This window comes from Anguilla rostrata, chromosome 3 (assembly GCF_018555375.3).
Source record: "Anguilla rostrata isolate EN2019 chromosome 3, ASM1855537v3, whole genome shotgun sequence".
Lineage (NCBI taxonomy): Eukaryota > Metazoa > Chordata > Actinopteri > Anguilliformes > Anguillidae > Anguilla > Anguilla rostrata.
Window position 1 is genome coordinate 20,074,335 of NC_057935.1, and position 12,877 is coordinate 20,087,211.

At 41.0% G+C, this 12,877-nt stretch overlaps 1 protein-coding gene across 1 annotated transcript in view; it reads right to left on the minus strand.

The window, feature by feature from the left end:
* The window catches only part of gtdc1 (glycosyltransferase-like domain containing 1), a 60,816-nt gene that overhangs the window by 2,899 nt on the left and 45,040 nt on the right, over nucleotides 1–12,877 (minus strand). The window contains exons 6-9 of the mRNA XM_064326663.1: nucleotides 12,696–12,805; nucleotides 10,741–10,885; nucleotides 4,759–4,829; nucleotides 4,006–4,097 (exon numbers count right to left, since the gene is read on the minus strand). Coding sequence (XP_064182733.1) covers nucleotides 4,006–4,097; nucleotides 4,759–4,829; nucleotides 10,741–10,885; nucleotides 12,696–12,805 — 418 coding nt within the window. The remainder of the gene's footprint in view (nucleotides 1–4,005; nucleotides 4,098–4,758; nucleotides 4,830–10,740; nucleotides 10,886–12,695; nucleotides 12,806–12,877) is intronic.

The following is a 12,877-nucleotide window of genomic DNA, read 5'->3' on the forward strand; positions in this document are numbered from 1 at the left end:
GGGTTATTTTAGCTTGAAAGGCCAAAAATGGTTTTCTGTAATACTGAAGAATGCCGATTTTAAAGAGCTCTTTCTCAGTGCAGTGATGAGCCAGGTTTGAGTTCTCTCCACACCTGCACTGGCTGGGACAATCGGCCTCACGCCGAGGCAAACAACCAGCCATAGCATCATCCAAGAAAGTATCATTTGGGACAGTTTGGTGCTCATTGACTCATTGCGCTACAGCGCCCCCTCTGGGGACATAAGCAACTGCAGGCTGCCTTCACAGTGTGAGCAGCGGCGTTCAGCACAACTCAACTATTGTCTTGCAGACAGATTTGCGAGGATGTGGGGGCTGGTCCACACACCCCTACGCAGATGAGAAGTGCCGCTATAATGGAAACGGGGTACAAATACAATCGGGCGTTCACAATTTGGATGAAAAAATATATGGCGATATAAAAATCAACACGCTAAACAATCAAAGAAAAGCAGCATACTTGTCACTCAGCATATAATAAATCTCAGATAGGGAAGCGAGAAAACTTAATACAAAATCCACTCACTTGACCTTATTAACACACCAAAGTTCCGAAGCGGAAACGCGAGAGTTACGACAGCCAATGGGAAAGCAGGGAACACTCACAGGAAATACCTGTGGAACGACTTCCTTCTTTTAAGCTTTTGTCCTGTCCAAATCCATTTCCCGTTGTGAAAATATGCAGTCAGAAGCCATCCTTCTTGCAGTTGTGTGATCTACACCTCAAAGAGCAGTTCTTTTTGTAACTGAAAATTAGGCTAAGTCACAAGGGGTAAAAGGATGAAAATAAATACTGTGAGAATAACCCAAAATAACTCTAACAGCAACAGATGGCTAACAGAACACGCTGTACACTTCATTGGAAATCCTACATTTTTTTGAAAGGAGAAAATGCATTCAGGAATGGAGCTCATATAAAAAGTAACAGAATAAATGATGGAAGTTTTCTTTGGCACGTATTAGACACGATTAATGAAAGTCAGAACTGGGGGACACTGGCACATCATTTGGGACTGGTTAAATTCTTGTTACCTTTAATGAAAATCACACAGCCTCAATGTAAGTTCAGGAGGGCCATAAACCCCTTTGGTATGGATTGTTCCATCGTGGTGGCTTGGTAGGAACATTACAGAATGCAGGGAGTCGAGATGGAATCAATACTAGCTCGCCTCATGCAAGATTCTCACGTTTCGAATCCGACGCCTGTCAGAAGTAGCTTTGGGAGTGGATCACGCAAGGAACGGGATGGGGGGGGGATTCGGGGGCGGGGGGTCCTAACACATTTAAAGACAGCGAGATGGACGTCTGCAGTGATTGGCCCGCCACACTTTCAGGAAGTGACAAATTTCCCGGACTTTGCACTCAGTAGCTTAAGAGAAAAACACTAGTCTGCAAACGACTCCCTCAGACCTTTGGCCAAGACATAGCAGCTGAGTGAGCAAATTTAGGGGGACTTCACACACACTATATATATATATATATATATATATATATATATATATTTATTTTTTGGCTTTATCAGTCAAGATTCAAGTGTTGTCCCTGATGAATTAATGAATTGATGAACACAGGTGACCTGGCTTCTTTGCAACACACACAGAGACAGAACATTTTGATGATCTTTTCTGCACCAGTCTGTTATACAGATAAAGAACTATATAAAATAAAATGTTTATATATATATATATATATATATATATATATGATGTCTATTCTGTACTATTACATTTTTTTGTGTTGATTTGCATGCATGATCAATCCGATGTGTCAGATTTATTTACAGTTGGATATATTTACTGAAGTAGTTCAGGTCAAATTAAAGACTAAAGGCTCTGTGACATTGCCCCATGATGGACTTGAACCTGAAAGCGTCCAGTTACTAGACCAAGTTCCCAAAACACTATGCCACACTTCAGCCCACATTTATATTACCTTTATTCAATTTTATGTCCATTGCAGGCATTTAAAAAGAATACCGTGAATACATTTACCCTCACTGTGATCTCCTATCTCCTTTCCAAAAGGGATCAGTTATTTAGCCCCTAAAGTCATTTGCTTACAGTCACCTCCACCTTCCTATCAGCCACTTTAAAGCTTATTAATGCACTCACATACAATTTTTACCTACGTATCGCAACAGCATCACAAACTGTGGAATCACGCACACTTGAGAACAGGCATTTCAGTCCATCTGCAACAGCTTTTCCCTTTACCTTTCTATATATTCTCAGTAACACGTAATCCTGGCCCAATAAATTAAGCAGCCACACAGAAAACACTTAGGGAGTAAAATTTCCATTAAATTGTTTCACTTTCACAGTGTCAGCAAACTATAAAATCTCAGCTTAGTGTCGAGTCAATTTTATGTACAATCCCTCCCTCCCTCCAGTAACGCACACTTAAAGTCTATGAAGGATTCATTTTATTCTCTTTTGGTTTCTAGTCCCAAGTTTTTATTTTATTTTATTTTGGAGGGGGGGGGTGAAAAACTTTATGATAATATCTAAAATTAGACTGAAGTCACATCAGGGCTAGAACCATGCCAGTAATATCCTTTGAAGTCAAAGCCTGTAACTCCATAATGGTGTGGATACAGTGGCAAGCTGTAAAAAATGTTACTTTTACAAACCAATTTCTGTGGCATTGGTTATTAACTAGTGAAGAATAATTCATATAAAATGTAGTTTTTGTTTCTGTCTGCTTGACAACTTTAACTCTTTACCAGAGGGCTTTGCACACGTTTCAATACAATTACAATTTTTACATAAAAACACACAGTGTCCACCATAATAATTCAGATGTAAAAAAAAGGCTGTATAAAATAAACAGTATAGGTGTAGCTATGCTGGATGCTCAAAAATGGGAAAAAATATATTTCTAAATTCAAAAACAATTGCTCAGAAAAAAAAAAAAAAAATCTCAAGTAATATTCCAGAAACATATGTCACAATTTTACAGGTCACAAAATTATTCACATCCCTGTTTCACGAACTTTGTTCACCCTCCCTTTGCGGAGATAACAGTACTCATTGATTGAGTCATTGATCTTTGTTGAATACGAGGTATGCTTGTGATCATTGTCTTGCTGAAAGATCCATGTGTGGCCATGCGTGAGTTTCCTGGCAGGCAGACACCAGGTTTTTGGCCAAAATGTCTTGGCACTTGCTTGGGTTCCATGATTCCATTGACCTTGACAAGAGCCCCAGGACCAGAAGATGCAAAACAACCCCGTAACATCAAACGTCCAAATGCTATGTTTCCATGTAGGTATGACGTCCTTTCAAGCATCCTTTGTCCAATGATTTGCGGCCAAAAACTTGATTTCGGTCTCATCTGACAATAACACCCGGTTCCAATCAATGTCAACACTGGAACTTGGATTGTAACCGGATGTTATGTTTGTTTCATACATCCTTCTTTGCTCATCATTACCAGAGGGTGTGAATAATTTTGGAGGGCAATGTATCTGCGGGATAGGGCTAGATCCTTAATTGCGTGATACGAATAAAGGATAAAATCAATACTTCAACCGCATTTCCTTCACTTCAAGAAATACTATGTTTCCTATATTCAAACTTTCAGGAAATATCTCATATTTGTTGAGTCGTTTCAAAAGAATGCTTGACACATTCATATATTTACACCTAAATTAGTCTCATACTATAAACAACTGACTTGTACAAATCGAATGTAGAAAAGGAAAAACAGAGAAAAAAAAAAAAAAACAACAGGTTGATGATCTCTGCAGTTGTGTAGTCCATAGAATGTAGACCTTGTTAATCACACAAGTTACCCGCTGACTGCGTAAATTCTTATGCCTTTCCACCAACAGCTAAGGCAGTCAGAAACGAAGTCCACTCACCTCATGTGCCAGAGACCTTCGATTTATCTTTAGTTACGTAATGCATGCACTGCTCACTGTATTTACTTCCTGAACCTTTAGCAACCGACCGACTGTGCCGCACTGAAGAGTGACAGGTCGTTACCTTAACATGATGTCTTCTTGCGACTTCGGGCCTCCTGCAAAAAGCCTGCAGTCTCTTAGAGAGCTGTTCAGGTGTCGAGTAAAGATATTCAGCTCCCAGGAGGAAAAAAAAAAAAAAGAAAAGGGAAAAAAAGCACAAATACATATTTAATGAAACAAAACCTCAAAGCAGAACCTAGATATTAGTCACTTTAGCAATTAAAAATGCATATTGCTCGGTGGCGTCTCGTGTTGTACATTATTAAAGTGCGAATTTTTTCGAAGTTACTCCGGCTAAAAAAGGATTTTTAATGCAAAGCAGTCCTGCGCCGTGTCTGCGTGCGCAAGGCTCATTTCCTTCGGGTAAATTAACAGCCTCGCGCCGAACGGAAAACAGGAAAATCTAACATATGCATAAATTTACTGATCGGTTTCTTCAGACGGAGAAAAAAACAACAAAAAAATAACTGAAACTAGCACAGACCCGAGAACGCGTTCAACCTCAGCCACCCGTGGCTCATTTCCTTTTGTGCATTTTGAACACCTTTGTCAGAATATATATATATATACACATCATTTAATTATTAGTGTAGATGTCGGATTAAGATGTGCATGGAATACGTGTCTCTTCTGAATATGTTAAAACATACACTGATATCATACACACACATTTAGACTGGTAGCATACACGCACATTTACACTGATAGCATAAGGCATAACGCACATTTTGACTGGAGGGGGGTATCCACACAGGGGAGTATCCTCAATACTCACCAGGAAATATTTCAGGATACACCAAAGCCTTCGGGCACAGTGGATAGCAGCCACAATGGACAGCTTCTAGCCTTAAACAAAACAAAACAAAACAGAAGACGATTCCACAATTATAAAATGAAAGGATCGAACTGCCCTCCAATAACAGGTACACACCACATAAAACCTAATTTAATAAATACACACATGAAAGTTTGCAACGACCCTTTTTCACAAACATGAAAAGCACAGGAGGGAGAAACGTGTGTTCTTACCTTGACTGATAAAATCAAGTAAAAAAAAAAACAACAACAAAAAACACTGAACCACCAACTCCTTCTCAACAAAAAGGACTGACAGTCTTGTTTCTCTCTCCGTACAGCGAGATTGCAAAGTTTGAACGCTGCCGTCAGCAAGGCATCTATGTTTACACTGAGCTGAATGATTCAAAGGCAAGGATCTGGTCTCCATTAACAGCTGTTTTAGGGAAAAATGCTCAGATCTTGCTCCCTTTTTTGAAGATTACAAACAGCAGCGAGAATCCTCTTCTGCAAACTGGATACAGTTTCCAGACATCCCAGCGAAACACAGAAGGTACCAGCTTCACGTTTGTATTCGTTGGAGATTTTTTTTTCCTTTTCATTCAAATGTCTTATTTTAAGCGTGGGGGATGTAAACATTTTGGCTGTAAACAAACCACTGAAAATAATTCTGACAATCAGGAATACTGTGGTTCATGTCACATGTCTCTTACTGATGCTGCGCCTTGTGTTGATGTCCCATTACCTCAATATTCAACACTCCCCCCCACCCCCCCCCACACATGACTAATGTTATTAATAAATGGTATGCTACGTATGTTGCTAGATTTGTGCTATCCCAGCAATTCTGGGTAATTTAATAAATGAGCAGCAGTTAAATATAAGCACTTGAGACATACAAGATAAATTTGCGATTTGATCTATTTCCGTCCTGAACAGCACAACAGCTGACGGAGGGTGGCATGCTCGCATGACTGAAATTGTTCGCATTATCTATTAAAATAAAAATAAAAAATAAATAAAAATAACGCATCGCCCGGGCACTTGTGTCTGTGAAAACTGGAGGTAGTGAACTGGCCTGATGATCACAAGGTTGCTGCTTCAATCCTTAGGTGGGGCACTACGGTCATATGATATTCACACATGGATTTAACAAGAATTAGTTAGTAAATTATTCTACAGATCCACGCATTTAAACTGATTTTTAAAAAATGCAAATTATATGTGTGCCTATTGATAAATAATAATAATAATAATAATAATAACAATAATAATAATAGTAATAATAATAATAATAATGAAACAAGCATCTTCATGAAAATGCTAGCACACCATCAAGTAAAATTTCAACATATGGTACATTTTGTGGAAAATGAATGAAATATTTGTCCAAAGACCACAAATCATTTAAGTGGTTGCTGTTAACTGCCATTCTGTGAAACGTTATTTGTGGGTATTTACTACATTTTAAAGTGGTATGAAGATGTTGGTTGAATTCATTTTAAATAATGAAAGGAGAATACAGGATCAGAGCTTCTCTAGATTGTCAGCACGTCACTCTTCCTGTTATATAGGGTAGATTAGAGACGTTTCCTTAGTGTGGAGCTCAGGTTAAATAACGCATTTAACCAAATACAGATCACCTTTGCCTGTATGTTTGCATGTGTGGTGTACAGCTAATAATCTACTGTTTTAAATACACTGTTTCATAAAGAGGGCAGAACAGAGATAAACCATACCCCTTCATTAAAATGGCATAAAAATAGATTTTAATACCAACATTGCTATGTCAGAGATTCTCACACACCGCCATTGTATACTGCTATACTTGTAATTTTCAATGCATCCTTTGGGGCTGTTAATTGCACAGTATATAATGAAATTCAATTAAAATGCACCCCAGCAAATGGAAGGAAGCCATCTGAAATTCTAAAAATATAAATTAGAAAATGAAATCACAAGGTGGTAATTCCTTCAATATATTTCCAATTATTTGCAAATGCGCACCGCAGCAAATTGAATGATCATGATATACATTTCTGCCTTCACTCAAAAAGCAGAAGAAAACAGCGGTTCAATGACATGATCGTGAATTTCTACAGAGCGCTTTTATTTGAAGGTTTGCTATTGTACCAGTAAACTAACGTATAAAATTGACCCCGGCGTTATTTATTAAATTCTACGCTGAATTCTAACTGATCTGGTGTCAAAACGGCAAGACAATGACTCCTGTTCCAATTAAGGCATTGTCGACAAAAATCTATGAAGATTAATATTAAGGGCCTATTCAGTTTGCTATTCAAGTCCCATAATGTGTATGCAAATAGTTACTGGGCCTTTGATTCTAAACATAATTAGCTGATAATTTTGTTTGGCTGAATTACTTTTTTTTTTTTTTTTTTCCTTCGGAGAGGAGAGGGACTTTGATTCGGTCTCGCTGAATAATGCAAGCCAAAGTCCATTTAGTTTAGTAATGAGAAAAAGACCCGATGCAACATCTTTATTCTGCCAGCGCGAGCGATCTGCTCATTCCTGACAGCAGCCTATCCTGCTCCAAGACATGGCGTAAGTGTTAAAACATCTTCTTTATTAAAGAAAGGGGGAAAAAAACAGGGGATGGGGGGGGTACAGGTCCTGGCTCTGCATGGAGACAGGACATCCCTCGATGCGATTTCTGCAGCTGCGGTTCGTTTCGCCTGTTAACTGGATTTAAGTGTTGCCACACTCGGCATATAGAATGAAATATTTTACTATATATATGTAAAGAACTCTCAGATATACATGTAGCTACTGTTATCATTATTACTATTATTAGTAGTAGTAGCAGTATTATTATTATTCGTAGTAGTATTAGTAGTAGTAGTATTAGTAGTAGATAGCAGTATTATTTGTAGTAATATTTTGTGGCACTATACAGCATGTGCAGTTTCTTTTTTAATGGAAGAGACTGAAGAGAAGTGAAAAACTGAGCTTAGTGGCTGTTACGACCATGGTATCTGGGGTCACAGTTTTGCCTGGGGGTGGGGGGGAGGTGCATGGGTGAGGGGTTGCAGAGAAAAAAACAAAAATTCAGACGGCTGCTATGCTACAATGTTTTAACTTCAAAAGCCCCCCCTCCCCACCTCTCCCTAGTTTTTCCACACTCTCGGCAATCCCCACCAAAAACTGGAGCTCACAGTAGAGGGAGGGAGGAAGGGAGGTGGGGGGTCGGGGGTTTGCAGCGGAGTGGGTGGCCGCGGCCCCCCACCACCATCGACCCCCCCCCACCCCCTGCCCCCCCAACCCCCAACACAGGGTTGAGGCCATCAAAGGTAACTCACTGCTGGCAAGTGAGTTTCTGAGGGAACATCACGATTCCCAAACTCATAAGGGGACCACATTTTTCTGTGAAATAATGGGCGCACAGTAACCTCCATTATGCTGGGGGCCGGGACTTTATACTTATATTAAACCCAGGTTCCCTTTCTTCTTGTTGTAGGGCAAGACTCCATCAGGCACTCTACGCCCGTTTTTTTTTTTTTTTGGTTCAGACACCGTTGCCTAGGGCAAATGCAGACAGACAGACAGACTGGGGAGTGTAAGATCAAGATTTTGAAATAACCTCTGCACTCCACCCCCAAGACTCCAAACAGCTCCCATCTCTTGATGTGTTTCTTCAGTTTTCCTGTCTCTTGCAAGACACCCCTTGCAGGACAAACTGATCAGTTATCATGTGACATGTTCAATCAATTAACAGGTCTCCATGAAACGCATCACATTAGAATTTTTAAAATTGTGCTAATTACAATCTCCATAGTTTATTTTATTTACACCCTCAAAGCCTTCGGATCAATACATTCGTCTATTTTTTTAAAGTCCAGAGCAAATTTAAGCAACCATTCTGCCTTTCTGTTTCTTACAGTACATGAGATTTAAATTTTCATACAAAATGTGCTGTCTTTCCATGGTTGCTTTAAAGTTAAATTGACTGCTCAAGGAAAAAGTGAACTGTGACTTGAACAAACCAATGCCTATATGTATTTTCGCACTTTTGAAGGGGAAATACTGGCCAGTGTTTACCGTCCTATCTTTGCAGCAATATCAGCCATAAACAAGCCACAAATGTGATGAAAGCCACTTGAAAATGAAAAGTTAATCAAACGTGACCCGAGGGTTTAATGTTCCCTTAAGCTGTCATTTAAAATAATACCTGCAATCACTCCAGCTCAGAATATAACCCTGGTACGAATCGCTTCATGTCAGCAATGTAGTAAATGATACCTTTAATTAACCGACTGCCATAAAATGTTTTTCTACCCTTTTTTATTTCTGTAACAGGCAAACTGTTTAGGTGCAGTTTTTTTTTTTTTACAATATCCTAACACAGATTCTCCTCAACTTTCATATTACTAAAATAAAATACATTTTCTACTTCATTACAAATGATTGGATTGATATAATATAATTTTTTTTTTTTTTGTTCCAGCAGGTTGAACCATCACTTGGAAAAATGCAAAGCAGGCTATGTGGCCTATATTGTGTAGAATAATAATCCAGGCTAACGGCTAACAGTGTAGTCACAGCCAATGACAAGCACCTGTTTAAAATAATCATAACCTTGGACTTCAGGGATAGCCTGTTTAATTATACACACAGTAGGCACAAAGCTAACGCTAAACATATTGTACCAGAGGGTAAACGCTGCTCTGTGCTGTGCAGCAGGTACAGTTCCACTGGGAACAGGTTGTGGACCAGCTTCTGATTCTGCTGTTCAGACTGCTAACTATGCCACACTGCACTGGACCAGTCCAATGGGAAATGGAGCCGCACGGTTGAAAGTGGGCTCCGCTCATTCTTCACCCCAAGGGTCCATTGTAAGATTCAGTGGGCAGGGCAAGGGCTGGTGGGGGAGGGGATGTTTAAGATCCTCTTCAGGAAACCAGGACAACCCCGAGCACCCCCCCCCACCCCACCCCCACGTATACACACACTAAACACGCACACGCAACATCCCCCTCCCTGAGCCACACACGGCTGCGTGTCTAGAGAGAGGAACCTCTTAGCCTCCCGAGTAATTAAACACCGAGATGAGCGGAGGTGAGGGGGATTCTGGGTAATTCACAGGGGACGATAATCCGGCTGTGCGCGGTTCTTCCGGGCATCCCGGCTGCACGTCCTTTGTCAGCAGCCACGGGGGACGTTCCTGGCAAATGACGACCCACCTGACTTCCTGTTCCACTCAGACGGCACCTAAAGGCTAAGCTGCTTTTTTAGTTTTTTTTTTAAACCGCCACACAATGTGAAATGGAATACCCTGTACGTGTATACATTCCACTGCATTCACCTGACAAAGGGCCACAAAAGGGCAGTTCGTGGAAAGAATGGGATTGGTAATGTTGTTACTGTAGGGACTCAAACATATAAATACCGTCAGATGTCAAGATTATATACGTATGTTAACCGCGCGGTTGCAGGAAATTGACAAGCTGTTTGCCTGTTAGCTACCAGGGTGATGCATTTTCGCTCTTTTCCAGCTATTATTGGACACAAGCTTTTATTTTCATTTTAATGTTTTTTTTTCCCCCAGCTATTAAAATTGACCACCTCTTCTAACAGACTCAGCATCAAATGGAGGTTTCACAGCATACTGTATGTGCTAGAAAAGTTATTGTTTAATAGAACATGCTTCTCATAATCCCTGATGGCACCACCATGTGCTTTGCTTGGTACAGTGTAAGTAAAATGAACACACCTGTACGGAGAAGCAATCTGATCATTTCATATGTGATTTACCAGCCCTGACACCACACAACATAATCAGGTCATGTTGTAGGTCTGTTTTTTATTTTTATTTTTTCATCTTTCAAAGAATGCCCCAGGACGAAAAAAAAAAAAAAAAACCGCTCCTGCTTGTTGGACTCAATTTGATGTCGGATTGACTGGAATACCTGAACAAGCAAAGAAAAGAAGGAGGAGAACTCACATTGCCACTCCAAAAAACTCGTGCTTGGCTGTGGAAACGACAACGTCTGCTTGGCAAAGCACCCTGAAGTAGTCTTCTTTGCTAGGTGCATAGCCCCAATGAGAAACGCAGGCATCCAACTTCTCTCTGGCTTCGGCAAATACATCTGTGAGAGAGAGAGAGAGAGAGAAAGAGAGCAAGTGTGTGAGAGAGAATGAGAGAGAACCTTGACTGAATGTTTCAAACTGATCCTGGATGGCAGCACTGGTTAATCTGAAGGTCAGGTTAATTGACTGCCTCTTATTTTTAATGAACTTCTTGTAGTTGTTTGCTTGTATAATCAAGGCATAGAAGCAGAACCACAAACTAAGGTGCCTACAAATTAACTGGAAAAACCCTGCAAAACAGGGTGTCCACTCCCACCCAAAACACATACACGTGCACACACTCACATGTGCGTGCACATGCACCCATACACCCACACATGTGCATGCACATGCACACACGCACATGCACACACGTGTGGGCACATGCATGTGGGCACACACACACACAGAGACACACACACGTCCATCCACGCACAGCCGACTGCCTGCTCCATAAAACTCAGTCAGCAGACACTGAAACAAAATGGACTGTAAAGTTCTTTAGATGAAAATATTAAAAAATAATTAACCTAATGGAGATAAAATTAAAAGAAATGAGGCAACAAACACATCACGCCAAAAACGGCAGCGCTCTGACAGCTAAGATTCCTCATGACGGACAACTTTGGGAAAAATTAAATGGCGCTCCGCGCTTAAATTTCTTTGAGGAGTAATGATCCTTGAACGATGCTCACTCCGGTCCCTGACTGGATGAGAGGAAGTGGGCTGAACGTCTGCGGGGATAACAAAGGAGGACGTCCCGCTCAAAGCATTACCGCCAGTTCCGCCGTAAATACTCAGGCAAGTCCAAAAAATGACCGGGGCCTTCGCCGGATTGGCCGAAAACGACGTGAAAACAGAGGAACAATCAATATGGCGTCCTTATTAAGAAAATCAAACCAGATTAAAATGGTTTAAAAGTAATTACCAACAGAGCAGCCCTGAGGGTGATCCTTAAATTACGAGTAAAATTTACTGTGGGCTTTCCGTTCGGTTTATGCTACTATAAAACTCAATATTCCAATATACGAGAGTACATGTCCTGCTCTGAGTTTTGATTTGGGGTTGTAAGGGGGGTTGGGGGGGGGAGGAGCGTACCGACATCCGTGGTGGCCGTTTAGGATTAATTAGCGAATTCAGCGCTGCGAAAATCCTTGCGTGTCCAAAAGCATTAAAAGGCCATCATCTACTCAAACGGAGAGTGTGTTTAATTGATAAAATTGGATGCTAGCGCTGAGTGCTTCGGTCTGCCAGGTGAACTGAACCCTACTTAAAACCAGAGACGTTTAATAAATCATGGGACGCTCCACTTACACTAAAAACAGTGGCAGAGCTCACGTTGGAGCAGAGGCGCCTGTCCCTTCCTTCAGCTACAGAATATATTTGCAATAATTAGTAATAAAACGCTGGAGCAGACTCACTTAAAAAGTTGGACCTACGGAGACTTCTCTGCTGTCTGTGTGCAAATTCAGCTTTTTCAGGGCTGGTTTACAGTCATCACAGACAGAAAAAAAATTTTTTTTAAGGAAGACTGCGGAGTGAAAAAAGTCCCTGATGCAGGGAGGCATTTTCAGAGTTGGGGAGCTACTCCCTTTAAGGAAAAAGGCGGGAAGGCGACGACAAATAATTGGGTCCAACAGGCTTCTCGTTCGACGACCTTAAATGGCTTCTCCCCTGTTAAGCGGGATTCATTATATCTGTCCACCGTAGGAAAAAAATAAACCTGTCTTTCGGAATATTAATGAGCCCCAAACGCTTCGACATCAAAAGCGCACGCCCCTCACGTGCGGGTGGGCAGGCAGGCGGGCGGGCGGGTGTGACGCGCAGTACCTGGCACCTCGGTAAAGGTCTCGCCAAGGACGGACACTTGAAAGCGCAGTCCCTTCTCTTTCAGCTTCAGTAACGTCTTGAAGAAGACCTCCGGGTCTTTGTCGTGTTCCCTTGAAACGAAAACAAATAGAATTCAGGTCTTTTGATTGGCAACGCAGGCGGGCGAAGGCAGACGTCTCTCT